This window comes from Tachypleus tridentatus, chromosome 4 (assembly GCF_004210375.1).
Source record: "Tachypleus tridentatus isolate NWPU-2018 chromosome 4, ASM421037v1, whole genome shotgun sequence".
NCBI classification, from domain to species: Eukaryota; Metazoa; Arthropoda; class Merostomata; order Xiphosura; family Limulidae; genus Tachypleus; species Tachypleus tridentatus.
Genome location: NC_134828.1, coordinates 78,784,167 through 78,804,620, shown reverse-complemented (window position 1 = coordinate 78,804,620; position 20,454 = coordinate 78,784,167). Strand labels below are relative to the sequence as shown.

At 35.0% G+C, this 20,454-nt stretch overlaps 1 protein-coding gene across 9 annotated transcripts in view; it reads right to left on the bottom strand.

Annotated features, from left to right (window-relative positions):
- Positions 1-20,454, bottom strand: part of LOC143249510 (aryl hydrocarbon receptor nuclear translocator homolog) — a 138,428-nt gene that overhangs the window by 41,874 nt on the left and 76,100 nt on the right. For all 9 annotated transcript variants that reach the window (XM_076499480.1, XM_076499482.1, XM_076499484.1 and 6 more), the window contains one exon: positions 10,918-11,075. In XM_076499480.1, coding sequence (XP_076355595.1) covers positions 10,918-11,075 — 158 coding nt within the window. The remainder of the gene's footprint in view (positions 1-10,917; positions 11,076-20,454) is intronic.

The window sequence follows — 20,454 nt, the reverse complement described above, 5'->3', positions numbered from 1 at the left end:
AGTAGTCAGTATATTTGCATGTCAAAAATGCATAATAAATAATGTAAACTTTATTCTCTAGTAATAAATTCAGTATTTATAAGTTGTGAAGAAACTACAATTTCTAAAATCATTTGCAGGTACTACACATCAGTGTGTTCTTATAGAAATTTATCCTGGCTTTCTACACCTACTTGATCGCCATAAAGGGCTCACATTAGATGAAAGAGGAACTGGCTTTGTTCATAGACCCTATTAACTCTTGCCTCTTATTACTTGTATGGGTTAGGCTAGAAATGAACTCCAGATAAACACTTCATATTCATCATTTATTTAAGTAGCATAATAAATGAATACAGGTATACTATATTTCTACCTCAACGTACTGATTCATATTTCAGAATTTAAAAATTTATCCATAATACTAACTGGCGTAGCTTCTTCATGACTCACTTTATACATTTATTCATAATACAAACTGGTTTAGCTTACTCATCACTCAGTTTATATATTTGTTTATAATACAAACTTGTACAACTTATTAATGATTCTTAGTTCCCACATTTATTTATCGCTAGCTGGAGTAACCATCTGTTGGATGGGAGAAATAAAAATTTGTTTGTAACAAAGGATAAGTAATTATGCCTCTATTTTTTTCTTAACATAATAAACATTAAAAGTGCAAAAAAATACATAAAGGTAAGAATACTGAAAAGAAAGATATACTGTTTTCAAAACTTCTAACAATAGTGGTTACATAGTTTATTCTGAAGCTCAGGGATATATAACAGTGGCAGTTTTCCAAAATTAGATGGGGAGGTCAAATTTTTACCTTTCTTCCTGGCAAAATTGCTCCACTTCTGCCAAGTTCATTTGGGATTATTTATGGAGTGCAATCTTCAAGTCTTGTTATAAATTTTCTATTGGATTCAAGTCAGACCTTTGATTGGGCCATTCCAATTGGGACATTCACTTTCTTCTTTTGAAACCACTTCAGTGTAGCTTTGGTCTTGTGCTTAGGGTCATTGTCCTACTTATAATTGAATTTTCAACCAAGTTTTAGATTTTTGGATAATTTCAAGCAAGTTTTCCTCTAGGATTTGCCTGCACTTTGCACTATCTACCTTCACCTCAATCCTGGCAAGCTTTCCAGTCACTGCTGATGAGAAGCATCCCCATAACATGACGCTGCCACCATCATGCTTGACTGTTGGGATGGCATTGTGGTGGACTTGAATCAGACATAATGTTTTGAATTTAAGCCAAAAGCCTCAATTTTTGTCTCATCTACAAACTTTGTCACTTGTCTGTAATACCACTAACATGCTTTTTTTTGCAAACTTCTTATGAGATTTAAGATGATTTTTCTCTAGTAGTCTTCTTACTTGCCAATTGCCTGTACAGATTAGCTTTATGTAAGGACTGGGATATTGTCGATGTATGAACACTGTCTCCCATCTCAGATATGGAACTTTGCAGATCTTTCAAAGTCATTGTTGGATTCACAGTGACATCCCTAACCAGTTTTCTGCTTGCCCAACTGATTAGTTTGTAAGGGCATCTGATCTGGGTAGTGACAAGTAACATGAAGCACATTCTACTTTTTACTGATGGATTTCACCGTGGTCAGTCAGCGGGTTTAAAATTTTTTTGTAACCTTCTCCTGATCTGTGCTTCTCTACCACTTTGTCCTTGACCTATTTCTATAGTTCCTTGGTTTTCATGGCTGGTTTGTCATAACACTGTGAGAGTTGTGGCTTGAACATATGCATTTACTCCGAATTCAAGTTAAACCACTTTGCATACACACAAATAGAGACCATCACACTAATCTTTTGCACTTGAATTGATTTAGGGTTACTGAAGGAAATAGGTCGAATATTTATGTAATCGGAACATTTTAATTTTCTTTGAAAATCTAACTTCCATAACATATGCATTTTTTTCAGCTTTCTTAGTTTGAATTGCATTGTATGTTTTGAATATAAAGTTCATTTTCAAAGTTCTATGATTGCAAGTTCAGACGCCAATAAAATGTGGGAACTTTGTAAAGAGGTGAATACTTCTGCAAGGCGCTGTATCATTACCAGCAAGACATACTCGCTGACAAAACTTCGAAGTAAACACGTACAATTTTCAAACTACACAAGTCCTTTAAGTGCTCTTTGTTCAGTGACACTATTATTGGAAGACAATAAGTTTTTGATAAAAAAACAATAAAAAGTCCGGTAAAATTTTATATCTCATCCAATAGTCAATTCTGATAAAAGTCAGCGTACATTATCACACACAAAAGGTGCAACGAATTAAAAAAAAAAGGTACAAAAACTTTAGCGCTTTTGAATATTTGTTCTTCTTCAGAAGAATAAAGGTAATAATTAGTGAGTGCAATGCACCTCTATTATATTTCCCTCACTAATTATTACTTTTTATTCTACCAATAGTCGCCACAGTTCTGCATAGACAGCCAGCAGTGAGAGACATACTCATTGTAACATCAAGATTGTTAAATAAGACATTTACTTCTTGTTATACAATAATTCCTTTGTTCGCTTGTTGAATTCCGTGCAAAGCTACTCGAGAGCCACTGCGTTAGCCGCCCTAATTTTGAAGTGACAGAACAGAGAAAAGGCAGTTAGTCAACAGCACGCTCCACCAATTGTTTCAGCTACTATTATCTAACCCAATAATGGGATTTACACTTCATTCTTATAATGCACTCTCGGCTTCAAAGTGAGGGTCGTGTTCTCGTGAGAACAAACTTAAAAATTAATAATTAAGTGACAAAGCATACAGTGAACAACATATATTTTAAATCTTATGCATTATTAGCCATGGTCTTAATAAAAGTACTGTAAACTTATACTAATTCTGGCAAAAATACAAAATTAATATTACAGGATTTAAGAAAGAGAGAATTAAAAAGCATGAAAAAAATGGTTTATAACTTTTAATATGTAAACAAAATCATATTAAAATATTTCTGATCGTGAAGGTTCCTTTAATAAACGTGTGACAATATCAAATGATTCAATTGTATATAAATATATATACATACACACATATATTTTTTTGTTTTACTAAAATGTCCACTAGTTATTGTTGCACACTCAGATAATGCTCCTTTTAGGCTTCTTACAATACGTAATTGGAACCTGAAATTGGCTAATAATAAATGTAAATCTCTATCAATATCTTTAAAATTTATATTACATTGCGAGTAAAGACACATATTTTACCACTTACGTTCTGAAAATGTCGATAATGAAGTTTAATATATTATTCCAAACTCCATCTAAAATAATATAATATGGTTGTATTTTATTATTTTCGTAGATTTTTATTGGATTATTACAATAGCATATTATTACAATATCAAACATTATGCGTCAGTAATTTTGTTACAAAATATTGCACATTGAAATTTATAGTTTTTAACTTTTTTTTTTTTTTGCCTAACGTAAATGAAAATAAAATTAAAATATTTATGTTTGACTGGGAGGCCCCAAATTTGATACGTTTGTTTTTGAATTTCGCGCAAAGATACACGAAGGCCATCTGTGCTAGCAGTGTAAGACTAGAGGGAAGGCACCTAGTCATTTGATACGTGCGGTGAAAAACAAAACATTACATTCATCGTAATGTTAACCAATTCCGATCAAGCACTTTACAGAAATAAACTCAATTAAAGTATACATTCATTCAACTATTAATTAGACCTCGCATGGCCAAGGGGTTAGCGCACTTGACTCGCAATCTGTGGGTTCAAATCCCCGTGCCACTAAACATGTTCGTCTTTTCTGCCGTGGGGTCGTTATAATGTAACCACAGCTTCTTATTAACATCTACAAATTCTACAATGTGCATTACTGAACACCCAAACAATTCAGCATTATAAGTCTTCGAGCGTACAACTGAGCCACCAATTTAAGGAAGGAGAGCGATGGTGATGAGGCAATCACGTTCAAATCTGAGATTTCAAACCGACAAAACCACTTTTACGTACAATCATTCGCAGTCTTCGAGTTAATGCTACAAACAGTTATTAACCACTCACACCAGCCGATATCAGTTTTGGGCGACTCATTCGATAATTTCTGATTCATTGTAAAATCCCAACATGATTGTAAAAAAAAGTTTTTAATTATCTGCGACGAGCAGTGTCTTTTAATTCTTTTAAAAAAGATTATAACAAAAATAGTTTAGATTGTACAGGTGTTACTGAATTTTACGTTAATCTGAACAAACATAACGAGTACATTATATGTAGTAAGATCAAACAATGCGTTAAACTGGTGTAATAATAAGTTGACATTTCCTGCTAGTTATTAACAAAATTCGAAAGACAAAAGAAAACAACAGCTTTGATTTGCAATAGAGCAATGATAAGTATTTTCGCACTAATTATATCTGTTTTAACATATTAGTTAAAGCATATTAACTATTATTACAAATACTGAAATGTGTGACGATACTGTTTCAAACCAAAATAAACGCGAATTTTCACTAAATAGTAAAACACCCAACAAGCTGACAAGAAAAAAGTTACAACACAGATTAGACACAGATACCGCTTTGCTGTGTAGTAAATGGATAAAATGTGAAATGAAAGAACGCTTTTTCCAGCATTTAAACGTCTCGAACTCACAAACAAACTCAAGTTGTCTTAGATGAATCCACGTTTCTATAGTTTTCTCTTGTTGTGCGACTAGCTTCAATAAGGATGCTCCCATGGGTCTCGTTTGTGCAGTGCTCTGAAACATTAACCTGTTACGAGATGAGCATTTTTACTACTTATGTTAGAAGTGACCTAAAAAGGAACCATTTGAACGAATGACCATAGTCATGTTTTATTTACACTCTCTACTACAGTCACATCTCACAAGATTTATAGTTTATGTACAAGCCAATGATAAATTTGGGTTATGTTACTTATTTTAAGGTATTTTTATATCTGCGTGTTCTTTGCCCCCAGCTCTACAACGTGTAATTTGTTCACATGAATACAAACACACACATATATATACACACACAGGGAGAGAGAGAGAATATATCTAGTAATTCCGGGTATAACATACAGATATAACCATTCGCACAGTATACATTTATATATATATTACTCAATTAAGCTATTTAAATACTTCCTACAGTTCTTGTAGTTAACATTTTCAGTACTTACTCAGCTATGCATAATGCATGACAGAATGAAACTGTATTATAATTAAAAATACACTCTTTTATCTTGCCATATCACGAAAATGGTATTATTGGATTCAACTCAAAAAAAAAAAGGATGAAACTCGGTTATTATATATATATTAAAATAATTAGTATAAAGCATAAGCCCCTCCTTACTATCAAATTAATTTAATAAATTAATATCTATGCTCTCTATTCATACGTTTATTTGGCAACGTTACTTGGGACATTTCAGAACAATTTTAACAGGTTGTGAGCTGATGTGATAATTTTTCTGTTCACATTCTATAACAATATATTTGTTATAGGTCTACCACCACTTATCCTAATTTTTAAGGAATACACATTCCAGCTCTGCCACTTGTAGATGAAATAATGAAAAAGCTGTGCTAAATTCAGATTCTGATTCGGTGAAGATTGTTCCATTCATTTAACACTTGACGTGGATAACAAAACAAGCGTTGTTTGTGAAATGAAATATTTTGTATGGAAATTCTGGAAGGAGTTTCCATTGAAACACGCGTACACTTTGTTTGACAGAAGTGTATCTGAAGTTAAACAGTAAACTGGTAACACATATACATTTCCAGTATTAATTATTGTTATTACTACATATACTCTTCAAAAAAAGAAACGCAAAAGGGATATTTTTTTATTTTAAAGAGAAATATATGTAATAACGTTACAAACTCAGAGTATGTGATGTTACACGTGCTAAGGCACTGATTGTCAGACCAAAATGACAATAAAAGTTGTGCACATTGAAAACGGAGGAAAACATCGGATATTTCGCCAAAACGCATTCGTGTCCAATAAATATGTTTGAGAGATCTGCATGTTCTGCAAGTGCAACATGTGCAAAATCCATATAAGAGTGACGGGTTCTCGGTTTCCATAGCTCAGTGTTAAGCCACCGACACGCAATACAGTTACGCCAAGACTGACTGAAGCACAACGCAACAACGCCATTGGTTGCTTGGAAGCAGGCGAATCTCGTTCAGATGTTGCCAGAGCTGTGAATGTCCAACCAAGCACCATTACAAGGCTGTGGAATTGTCACCAACAACATGGATCAACTCGTGACCGTCCACGATCTGGCAGACCTCGTGTGACCACGCCCGCACAAGATCGCTACATCCGGTTACGTCACCTTCAGGATAGGACCACCACTGCGACGTCTACTGCCTCAACCATACCAGGGCTGCGTAGGATTTCCGTTCAGATCGTACGCAACCGTCGACGAGATTCTTAGGCCCCATGTGCAACCCATCATGGTGAACGTCAACGACGTTTTCAACATGACAACGCCCGTCCTCACACAGTTTGACTCACCACTGTCTTCTTGAGACACCACAACATCAACGTTCTTCCCTGGCCCTCCAGATCACCATATTTAAACCCCATCGAACATCTTTGGGACGAGTTGGACCGACGTCTGCGACGGCGACAACCTCAACCACAGACTCTACATCAGCTTGCAGCAGCTTTGCAGGCTGAGTGGACAGCCATTCCACAGGATGTGATTCGTCATCTCATCGCTTCCATGGGCAGGAGATGCCAAGCAGTTATTGATGCTCACGGGGGGCATACTCGTTATTGACGTTGAGTGACGTTAAACTTCAACTAGTGAGCGTGGACTTCGCTTTTGCAGACTTTGGATGTTCAGCAGTGAATGTGCAAAATTTCACACATGTCATACAGAACTACCCGGAATAAACTTGTTAACAATTTGTCTCAAATTTTGCCTTTTGCGTTTCTTTTTTTGAAGAGTATTGTTTTAAACACAAACGATAAGAAGGAGAGTTTTAGATACACTTAATAATAATTCTAATTATTAGTAGCTTATCACCATGGTATTGAAAAAAGTGTGTCCCGTTCTGGCTCCCCTAAACACACCTGAACATACATATTTATGGTGATCATATGAATAACGTCTATGGTTGTACTCTAAACATTTTGTGTGCGATTTCACGCATACATTATGTGACTAAAGTGTTCCAGAAACATCACTTAACAATACACTTGACAAGTTAAGTAAATATGCAAACACATATTTACATTGACAACAAATCATTCGATATTGTCTGGGGTCACGTCAGTTACGTTGAGATATTGCTTGATGCCTTGTTTGTTTATTTGTTTTTTGAATTTCGCGCAAAGCTACACGAGGGCTATCTGCGCTAGCCGTCTCTAATTTAACAGTGTAAGACTAAATGGAAGGCAGCTAGTCATCACAACCCACCGCCAATTCTTGGGATATTTTTTACCAATGAACAGTGGGATTGACTGTAACATTATAACGCCCCCACCGCTGAAAGGGCGAGCATGCTTGGTGTGACGGGGATTCGAACCCGCGACCCTCGGATTACGGGTCGTAACCACCTGGCCATGCTGGGCCTCTGTTGCTTTATAATTCTACTAGTAACAAAAGATAAGATTTGCACACACAGTTTTCAAGTGCATGTAGAACAACCAACCTAGTAGTAACGGGATTAGTGGCATACATGTTCATTCTAGAATTACACGTTATTCACGTCTCTAATATGTTTGGACAAAAAGGCAAAGATTGAGAACTATAGTGTCATTTTTGAAACATCTTGTATGAAGAGAGATAAAAAAAAGGATAAAACAATGGTTTGAATCTCTAATAAGCCTATTAACTTACAAACTATATGATCAGAATTGTCAATTATTTCTTTTACTGTTAAAGTTTACATGAGATAAAACATTCTTAAAAAAAGAAAAAAGGAAACGTTATAGGAAAGTTCAACCCTGGTGCTTTTTCCTTACTTTCCAGCAACACAGAATAACTGAGTTTGGTAAAAAGTAAAAAAAAAGAAAGAAAATTAACATGTAGTTGTTTGTCTAAATGGGCTGGGCTTCGGACTCAAAGGTCCAAAATATGCCACGAGAAACGCTCATCACATACAAGATGTTTTGGTTATAACAATGACTGTCAAACAATATATTTGGTTACCAGTAGCCACAAAGGCAGCGATTGCTACTGACTAGTTTCTCTTCCATTTGGCAGCATTTCTAAATTAGGATTGGCTACATCCCAAGATGGCGTCAAGATGAAATTCCAACTATAATTTGACAAAATGTTGTACAATGTTCTTAGAAACTACATTATCTACATTTAGGCAACGATTACTATTATCAGATTGTCTTGCTCTTTTAAATAATAAGACAATAATTTTACAATAATTATTATCATTAAACGTTTAAGTACGTATTTAAAATATCACTTTCTAATCTTGTACATTTTGATAACAACAGAGAACTCCTGGTTCATATGTGATATTAAGTATTAGTCACAAAGCATTTGTTCAAAACTTTCTTAACCTTTGAGGCGCGGGTAGGCCCTATGGAATAGTTGGGGACTTTGGAATAGGGTTCAAAGCTGCGGGTGCGTTATAAGAGTATCAATCAACCCCTTAGTGTGGAGGGTGGGTGATAGGGTGCTCGCTTCCCTTTTGTCAGCAGTTCAAAATTAGGGCCTGTAGCAGATAGTTATCCTTAGTAACTATGATATTAATACAAATTACACAATGTAACACAAATTTTGTTCCTGGATTGTATGTGTTAATTCTTAATTGCTTATGTTGTTAAAGTACAGAAAATGACCATTATTTCCTTCAAACTTTGCTTTTGTGACCTGAATAATGAAATTTAGAAATTAACCTATTTTCTATGTAAAAACGGGCAAATTTGCACATTTTCATTTACATAAGGTTTGAATAAAACAACATATAAATCAAGATTTACATGTATTTATACTAAAGTTATACGAAAATGAACAAAAATGTTTAGAAGTGAGTAGTTTTTCCAGATTTGCGACTGTAATGTAAATAACTTTCACGTATCAGTACCCAAATATAGTCTCCCATCATGTTTTCGTTATACGCTCCCAGGTCACAAAAGCAAAGTTTGAAGAGAAAAAAAATAGGTCTTTTCCATTTACTTTAGGCGCAAGCAATTGGGAAATAACACTTTCCGCCCAGGAACAAGAAATAGTAAATATTTTGTTACATATTACTATCTAATCATTAACTAGTCTTCATATATACATTTAATCTTTACACTAAATTCTGACGAACACTTATAGAATATTTCACAAATGATGTCATATACAAACGACACTATTAATAGAAAACTGTTGTAATCAGAAAGTAAAAATTGAAAATAGAATTATTATGGGAAGGGGGATCTCATGAACTGTCGCTGTATGCAATTTTCAACACATTATTGAACGAGGCTTCAACTAGATTTCCACAATCTACTGAAAAATATGTTGACAGTTTTATACAAATATTTTGGTCGCTTTAAATAAGGTATGAAAGATAAATAACAAAATAGCAATCTAAAATTCTGCAAATATGGATCGTTAAAAGTAAGAAAATATTGTAAACACTATTTACTCAAATTACAGCCCCTATTCTGGTACCAAGCTGCTACCTAGAATTACATTTAGTGGAGCCAAAATAAAGATGTGCAGGTGTAGCAAATAATGCCTACATCTTCAGCCTTGTTTACTCATTTTTTTACGATTTCTATCGGCAGGTTTTGTAAACTTTCAGTTTTTTATTCATCTTGTTTACTGGCTTTTTTATGCTGAACTACGGGTAAAATATTACTATATATTGTGACTAACTTTATGCATACTAAAGATAGCTACTAGCTAGCTGATACTGTTCATGATGATTTACTGCAGCTGCTGACTATTTGATCGCATTAGTTCGAGATGTAAAATGTTAAGCTGCAGCTGGAAATTGTGAAGAAGATTTGTTTGAGAATATAGTGAATATTTATAGTTTCTATATAACTAATGTCTCTCTATATACATAATACACAGCAATGGACATGTACATACCTACACTGATATACAATCTCCACTAAGCGAGTGTAAAATTTTTACCAGTAGAAAAGCAGCCTTTTCAAACATACCTTCCTGTCTTTTAAACTAATTATTATATGAATGTAAGTAATAAAATTTAATATCATGTACATTGATTTTTTTATACGTCGGGATGATTTATGTATAACTGTTTCACATCTATATCTTTGCGTTATTTTCCCACTGTCATCCCTACGTCACTTTACATTTACAGAATGCTTATCATTATTTGTTTTGTAACCTTTCCCACGTCAGTGTATTCTATGAATACGTGTAATAAAATTTAATATTAATTGTATTGATTTGTATTTACTCCTTCATTTCATACATAATATAGGGACTGGCTCACTAAAGATACCATTGTATAATGTACAAAGCACTGAATATTCTACACGTTACAATAATCTAATGTTCATCTAATTTTGGCTGGTAATTCCTGTTTCATCCTGTACTTAATTTTTAAGGAACACCAGATTTTTGTAAAAAGAGATAACTTTAAGGTGTAATAAAAACATCTTTTACACAATAATTATGATTCTTTTTAATTACCACTAGTTACCACGGCTAAATGATGAAACCGTGCACTGTCGGGAATCTCACACAGAGTGGAGTTAGGTTTAATCTGACATTACTAATAAAGTAGGTTGATAGTTGTCTCGACTACAACAAGAAAAAGAAAGATGAATAGTTTAGTAGGTTGGCTAATTTATGGTCTGCTATCTTAGTAACGGTTTCTTACCTTGTTGGGTAAAGAAACAAGTTAAAGCAAGTGACAATCACATTTGTCACTTAAGCTTCCTCATACTACAGACATTCGAAATGATATTGTATTAAATTCTCACCTCTAAGCGTTTTCATATGTGCAACTGCCATACGTAGAATCGTTAATTTGTCAGGTTTCCTTGCGAGGGCGCTGCAAGTGGGTACCATATCAGAAAGTTCCGCAATGTAAGCGGACATCTTGTTCCTCCGACGTCTTTCTATTTCACTGTGGTTTTCCCTGTAAATTAATTTTAAACGCCATATTAAATCATGTATGACTAATTTCCCATGAAGTATATACAAATTTAAGTAATATTAAATACAGTCTAGTGAATAAAACTACAGAAAACAATATAAACAATATACTATACTATTATTACAATTTGGGAACAGTTGAAAAACAGAGAGTATACACTGCTATATATTGAGTTTCCGCAACTAGTGGACTACCATTAGAATTATGTACTTGATTTTAGATAATACTGAAATACGAACGATCACTTGTATGACATAAAGAGTAATAATATTTAAGTGATTTAATAATGTTCAATCTGGTGTTTGTGTGATTTTCTTATAGCAGAGTTACATCGGGTTATCTGCTTTGTACACCAAGGGGGATTAGACCCCTGATTTTAGTGTTGCAAATCTATAAACTTAGCTCTGTCCCAGCGAAGGGCTGTTCAGTCTAGAAATGAAAGATTAAAATCCAGTGATTTTGAACTAAACTTGAAAATCCTTGTAAGATGTGAAGAACTTGTTAATTGATAATTAAAATGAGAGTATCTTTGTAGTTATACAGTCATGTGAAAAAGTTAGGACACCCTATGAAAGCCTGTGTATTTTTGTAACATTTTTTGATATATAGATATTTAATCTCAATATCAACAATACTGAGAGATTATAGGAATATAACTAAACAATTAAAACTGAAGAAAAGACTTTTAAAGATCTTCTGTAAATGTAATTCTACAAAAATGCATATTCTAACTGAGAAAAAAGTTAGGACACCCCCACATTTATTCTCACTTAAAATGGCTCAACTCACACACAGGTGTATCACACTAAGTGCAGATGATTAGAAAATCGTTACTCAGCATTTTGAATGAGGCTTGCCTATTTAAACCTCAGACATTTAGATTGATGTGCTCCTGACTGTTGAAGTGAGAGTGAGCAGAAAGAAAATTGTAGCAGCTTATGCGTCTGGTAAGGGATTTAAAAAGATCCCAAAAGATTTTGAAATCAGTCATTCCACTGTCCGGAAAATAGTCAACAAGTGGAGGGCTTTCAAAACAACTGCCAACATGCCCAGGTCTGGTCGTCCAAGCAAGTTTACCCCGAGAGCAGACCGCAAGATGCTAAAAGAGGTCTACAAACACCCTAACATGTCATCACGGGACCTACAGCAGGCTCTGGCTACTGTTGATGTGAATGTGCATGCCTCTACAATCAAAAAGAGACTGCACAAGTTTAACTTGCATGGGAGGTGTGCAAGGAGGAAACCTTTGCTTTCTAAGAGAAAAATCAAGGCCAGACTGAAGTTTGCCAGAGAGAATGTAGACAAAGACCAGGACTTATGGAATAATGTTCTTTGGACAGATGAGTCCAAAACTGAATTATTTGGACACCAGAACAGAAAACTTGTTTGACGTAAACCATATACAACATTCCAGGAGAAAAAACTCATACCAACTGTGAAGCATGGAGGTGGAAGTGCCATGGTTTGGGGCTGCTTTGCTGCAGCAGGACCTGGACAGCTCACAACCATAGAATCCACCATGAATTCTACTGTGTATCAGAGGGTGCTTGAGGATCATGTGAGACTATCTATACGAAAATTAAAGTTGAAGCGGAACTGGACCCTGCAACACGACAATGACCCAAAACATACAAGTAAATCCACCAATGCTGAAAACTAAGAAATGGAGAGTCCTATAATGGCCGAGCCAAAGCCCAGATCTTAATCCCATTGAAATGCTGTGGGGTGACTTGAAACGGGCTGTACATGCAAGAAACCCCTCAAACATCTCAAAGCTGACAGAATTCTGCATTGAGGAGTGGGGCAAACTTTCTTCAGACCGATGTCAGAGACTGGTAGATGGCTACAAGAAGCGTCTCACTGCAGTTATTTCAGCCAAAGGGGGTAACACTAGCTATTAGGGGGTAGGGTGTCCTAACTTTTTCCTCAGAATATGCATTTTTGTAGAATTACATTTACAGAAGATCTTGAAAAGTCTTTTCTTCAGTTTTAATTGTTTAGTTATATTTCTATAATCTCTCAGTATTGTTGAAATTGAGATTAAATATCTATATATCCAAAAATGTTACAAAAATACACAGGCTTTTATTGGGTGTCCTAACTTTTTCACATGACTGAATGTCCCACGCTGGAACAGCGGCAAGTCTTCGGTTTTACAATGCTAAAATCAAGGGTTCATTTCTCCTCGGTGAGCACAGCAAATAGCCTGAAGTGACTTTGCCATAAAAAAACAACAACAACACTTTGTAGTTATACAATGTTTATACAGTGGACATGAATTTCAAATGTTAAATAGTGACAAACAAGCAGAACTAAATCAAATGTAGTCGGGACTGACCGTAAACTAATTTTCTAACGTGCAAGTATTTGAGTGATGTTCTACATGTGAACAAATGCCTTCGCACTTAGAATTTTATACTGAATAAAAGTACATTGTAGTTATGAGCAAACGACGTGAACGTTGTTGCTAGTTATCAAGCAAGGGCGTAGTGTTAAACACAATCCACTGATGTACTGAACCGACAGCTCGATTAACGATAACTAGGCACGATAGCTGCTGTTGCAACACAAATTAAATATGGTACTGAAGGTTAGAATATCTAGTAAAGCAGTTCAAGTTTAAAATGTTATAACTACGAAAACGAAACTTAGACTATTATATTTCAAATATTTCTCTCTCTCTCTCTTTTATTACAAATACTCAAATAAATCTTTTTAAACTTTTCAGGGTGTAAATATTGCTGTTTATGTATTATCCATTATTAGTGAAAGAAAAAAGAAGAGATAATTTCTCATTTCCTCCTCCCTCGATTTTACAACAGCATGAAACACTTCTGAAAGGTCCAACTAAACTTCTAAACACAAACTAAAACCATATTGATCAAACTGTTATAACACTTACGTGTCAGGTAAATTCTTAGTTACATTCAAACAATGATGGTTAAGAACCCATTTTCATACGAATTTCAGGTTTTGGTAACCTGAACGGCATCCTATGTGACTAATGGGTTAAACGTCCAGGTCAGAGACCTCTAAATGTAGACACAGCCATCTACTTTCTATGAGGATACTAATAAATACTAAAGTTATGTGTTTTATTAGAGCAAAACTACATTTGGCTATCTACTGTCTATTACCACCTAATAATAGTGTTATAAGTCCGTTATCATACTGATGTTCCACCAGGAAATACGAAAAGAAATATTTTAAATGTTTGTTTGGTGTTAATTTTTCAAGAATTTCACGCAACGCAATTTTGGAAGTGTTTGGGAGTGTTTCTATTGTGAATATGTACAAAAATCAAGGAATGTTAGTGACAACTCCTCCTGCCAAGAAAGGGATAAAAACATAAGAATCACCTTTCTTACAGCTTGATGCATTAGAAGCGTCTCGTTTGTCAAGAAACTTCAAGTTACATGAATAGCTTTGCGCGAAATTCCAAACAATCAAGTTACATGAAAAGAAAACAATTACTGGAAGCAGAAACACGATCACCAAGGAAACATAGTCACGTATATTGAAATAAAAACGACGTCATACTATTACAATTATAACACCATCATATGAAAACATGCGGAGCGTGTTCAGTGGTATATCGTACATGAACCTCGGACCGAAAAACATTCGAGGCCAGAACGCTAATCAACAGGTCACGCTCATTCCTTCAGAGCCATCTCACTTGAAGGAAAATCCTGATCCTGTACTGGAGTACGATAATATCATGGGTCTAATGTTTTTGAAACAGTGCAAAACAAAATGCAACAAAGATCTCTTTGTTAATAATGATGTTAATATCTGATGATATTAACAAACACTTGGCAAATATCAAAATGTTCTCTGAGTAGGAAAAGCCAAGCGTAAAGATAATTACTAATGTAAGCGACAAAAAATGGTCACAGAGTCTACTTCTTGTTTGAATATTTGTGCCCCCTCTGCCTCTCTAAGGTCCTGCTTCACATTGCCGTGGCATAGAGTTCACAAGGCATTGAATGTAAACAAGGGTGACCTCATGATGCTACACATGGATCAGGGCTTCATGCAGTTCCAAGGTGCTTTTTAGTTTCTTCTCTTGTCCTATGTTACTTCTTCTCTTCCATTAGTTTTCAAAAGAGTTGAGTTCGGGGCAGTTGTCTAGCCAACACAGAGTGTATTGATTCTCTACTTTTGAAAACTGTACTTAATTCGAAGCAATTAAACAAAACTTAAGATTATTTTTTCAATACACGTTTAGTGCATGAATATTACCAACGTTTTTATCCTCGTGGCATGAAACAGAGGCATCTTGATATGTATACACTGGTAAGCGCCACCAAAGTGATCTCGAATTGTTAGCCTTTACCGTGGCTCAATGACCCTGAAGAACTTGTCAGGCGTTTCACATTGTAGATGTGATTCAAAGATATATCCCAATATCACTAGACCGTTTAGAAGTTTCACAGTAGCATTCAAACATGCTGAATGAAACGTTTCTTCACATCAACGTCGTAGAAAGTGCTTCTACTATACCCATTCTGGTTGAGATATGATTCATCTGGAAAGATCACTTGTTGATTTCAGTTGAGCTTCATCTTGTTGGTGAGGAGGAGTCTTTCTTGCCGTTTTGTAGGGAGATCGACTGAACACAGGTGAGACCAGAAGATGCATACGGTAATAGTGACCCCAGACGTTTCCTGGCATGCTCTTTTGAGATCTGTGGACGACGGTCGACGATTTTACATGATTATCAGCTGCTGTAGAAACTTTCTTCCTATCTCTTCCCACTCGCCATTCCCCACAATCAATCTTTCAACACCACTGCAACCAAAGGCTCACAGTAAACGAATTAAGTTTAATTCTTCGAGCAATCTGCTTTGTAGTAAGTTCCTCTTTGCTCAAAATCACAATTGCGGCTTTTTTGCGTGAAATTAACTCGCAACTCTTTGCCATTGTGGCATCAAACGCATGTTATTGTAGATTGTTTGCTAAACTGACTCTAAGCAATAACTTCTATTTATAGCCAAAAAATGACTTATACAATATGCAGACATCCTATAAAACTGAAATGGTTAGACAGTATTGCATCATCCAAGAAACAAATTTGCACCTACACGCATCAGAGTCTCTAAAGAGACGATGATAAAGAAGCAATGTGTGAACAAATTTGGTGATGCAATAAAATTTTCCACTAGTTTAGTTAAGTTGTTGTTTGATTTGATCAACCAATAACACAAGTGAATAAGTATAACCAGTAATTTTTACACTGTATGCACTGTCATATTCCAACTACATACCCGACGTCTCACATATTTCTCCCCTCACACATAGTAAAAAGTTTATAAATATGCAACAGAAGAAATATATGAGTAACCTAGTTCAATACACCTACATAAATGTTTTAAAGTTATTCGAATTATTTGAATCTTTACTTAATTATTTATCCTCACATTAAATACTGATTTTTCAAAATAAGACATTCCTCTGTGTCTGTACATATATATATATATATATATATCATAATAATAATAGAAGCCTATCTTTGCATAATTATCAAAAAAGTTTAAGGTCATTGCTGGATAAAGTTTGTTTGTTTTGGAATTTCGCACAAAGCTACTCGAGGGCTATCTGTGCTAGCCGTCCCTAATTTAACAGTGTAAGACTAGAGGGAAGGCAGCTAGTCATCACCACCCACCGCCAACTCTTGGGCTACTCTTTTACCAACGAATAGTGGGATTGACCGTCACATTATAACGCCTCCACAGCTGAAAGGGCGAGTATGTTTGGCGCGACTCGGGCGCGAACCCGCGACCCTCAGATTACGAAGTGCACGCCTTAACGCGCTAGGCCATGCCAGGCCTAGTGGATAAAGTAGTTTTTATTATGTAACTTTTTAAACCGAAGCTGATAAATACAAGTGAACCAAATATTAACCTCTAACTTTAAGAAATAATGATGTTCTATCACTTTTTATAACATTAATAAGCCTGAAGGTTTTCAAACAAATTTTGAAAACAACTAAAAATAATTGGAGGTTTTATTGTTTATAATAAAAGCCTCAATTCAGCAGCAATTTCAAATTTAAACAGAGAACTTTATTTTATGCTTGAGAGATTACGCACGCATGCAAGCTAAACACAGAAAGCGTTTTACATAAATTACTGTACTAGGTTCTACATGAACATTGCCAAATTTTTCTTTAGCATTAAAATTTACTGTTACGCTCTTAAATTAACACTGAAATTCAATTTACAATAATAAAAATACTTACTAGTATAATAATATAACCAATGCATTATTCTAGTTCGCTGAAATCTGGAGTAATTGGCTAATTAAAAACGTATATATATACACACATACACACGTGTGTGCGTGTGTGTGTGTGAAGTATACATAATATGTATTTGTATGTATGTTATACCATACATACGAAAACGGTAGTTCCTTTCAAATAGCCCCCCACTCGTACAGTGGTTCGCTTCCCCTCGGTGGGCTCAGCAAATAGCCCAATGTGGCTTTGCTACAAGAAATCACACACACACACTCCTTTCAAATAACTTTAATGTATGTGTATAAACATGTATCCTATATTAATTCAGCTTGTAGCTTTGTATCTATGTTCCAACTAATTCCTTCCAAACGTTCTGGGGACAGCAAAACCAAACTTGGAAAGCAGATTTGAGGTTATCTGGTGTAGCCTCCTACTAACAGGAAGCTTAAAAGCCCCTGAAAAAATTACTCCAGCTTGATGAATTTATAAGATATTTCCAGGTTGATGAACCCGAATCTGGTAGCGAAATTTGCAGGATTAAACTTCACACGCGGACACGTATAACATGGATGGGTGCTCAGTCGAAATTAGATGTAATTGTAGAGTATGACTGTCACACTCCCTGACATAGGAGAATTTATTAGCTCGATACTTAATCTTAGGAAGCCATTTACAGTAAAGTATACCTATTCATAACAGCCATTCTGTAGTTTTAATTATTTGGATTATGCATGTTATTGTTAAATAAACTGTACCTTATAAAATACGACGAGAATAGAAAATAATTACAAACGTTGCTCATCAACATTTGCTGGATGATTTGTTTATAAATCAAGTGAATATATCAATCAAGATCAGATAAACAGAAAAATAAATACGTACTCAACATCATCAAAATTTCTGATGAAAGATGGCAACAAAAACTCACCCTCAACATGTTAAATTCTTATTTGAAAGGAATGTCCAACATTAAATAATAAAAATAATACTGGCATCCAGCATGGTAAATAAATTCAACAGTTTATGTGTGTGTATATATATATATATATATATATATGCATGTATGTAAACTAATATATAACATTTGAATGTATGGCAAACCAACGAAGTTTTTCCGCTGCTATCCCTAACTTTCAATCATTGAAGCCAGTCAGCAGCAACTACCATCCACTATCCAAGCTAAGAGATTGACTGTCACTCTTATAAAACATTCACAACTTAAAGTACGGAAAATATTTTACAAAAGAAGTTCCAAACCTCGAGTGCTTTCGAACAATATTTTATACAAGTCATAAGAATTAAATTTCTGCTTTGAAATAGGTTTGAAACGCGTATGATTCACATATTCACTAAACAAGGTGTTATTAGATGTCGCTAAGCATGGTAATGTTTAGTATATGCAGATGAGCCGGAGAAATAAACGGCCAAAGCATAATGTATTGCTTATTAGTCTCAAATATCTCTTACAACGATGTACGAGACTTTTACAAACACCTAAATTGGGCTTCTGAGGTTTCCAAAGGCTATTAAGACCTTCAGTTTAGTCAAAAACATCGTTAAAATGGAGAACCGGTGAGTAGTGTAACAGCTAAATGTTCTGTTGATTATTGTGTTTATGGCATCAGTAAGGTTCGCTGCAGCGATGATTTGATTTGGTTTGGTTTGAATTTCGCGCAAAGCTACACGAGGGCTATCTGCGCTAGCCGTCTCTAATTTAGCAATGTAAGACTAGAAAGAAGACAGCTAGTCATCACCACCCACCGCCAACCCTTGGGCTACTCTTTTACCAACGAATAGTGGGATTAACGACACATTATAACGCTCCCACGGCTGAAAGGGCGAGCATGTTTGGTGTGACGGGGAATACAAGTTAGACGGAGGGAGCAACGTTTTAAAACCGTTTATACAGCTAGTAGCACTGATTTGTCTTATTCACTCGTTCATGTTTCAATGACCTAAAGTCTTGCAAAATTCTTCAGCATTCTTAGCTTTTGATGGAGGTTTTACATTTTGGAACTCCAGGGTGTTCGGAAAATCACTGTGCACTTATATATTTATTAACTGACAAAACTGCACAGTGACTTTCCAAACACCGTGTAGTAATACTTTTACATCTATTTTAATAAATTGAAATTGAAGGGGAAACTGGACAAACACAAACATTTAACTGATTATACATTTTTATTTTTCTTTCCAGAAAGCAAGGGTACTACATGAGTGCCATTAACATATATATATAACAAAAAAATATATACGTTTAAAATTACTACCAAGAACTCCTTCCTATAGGTGGCTGTTTGTGCTAATACTTACTTATCGTGGTATTCATACCTCATTGAAAAAATATAGAAAAAAGTAAATATTTTAATGTTTTTCTGGGTAAAGTGTTCGGATTGTTGCATCAACATGGTTTAATGTACAGAGCTAAAATTTTCATTAATTTTACTGAGAAATTGTAGTACTTTTACATATTAAAACTGCTACCCTTTATTGAAAAAAATAATAGCATTTGTTCTTGTTGTGAAGAGAGTATTTTTATTTAAAATTGTGTTCTGTTATAAGGAAATGGTTGTTGTATATACCACAGTTATTTTTTTAAGTGTATGAATCTTGAATATTCAAAGTGTGAAAGTTTTTATTGTGACCATTCAATGGATGATACGGAAGATTTATTTAAACATATAATATATTGACATACACTATAAGGTCTGGCACGGCCGGGTGGGTTAAGGCGTTCGACTCGTTATCTGACGGTCGCAGGTTCGAATCCCAGTCGCAATAAACATTTTCGCCCTTTCAGCCGTGGGGGTGTTATAATGTGTCGCTCAATCCCACTATTCGTTGGTAAAAGAGTAGCCCAAGAGTTGGCGGTGGGTGGTAATGACTAGCTGCCTTTAGCACTGCTAAATTATGGACGGCTAGCGCAGATAGCCCTTGTGTAGCTTTACGCGAAATTCAAAACAAAAACAAACCATACACTATACGTCAATTATAGTACGAAGATTTATAATGCCCTACAACAAAATGCCTACTTTTGTGTTGCCGAAATTAAGCTTTGTCCTTTGTAAAAATGTATTACATCTCAATACACTTAGAAACAAGATATAACCATTTGAT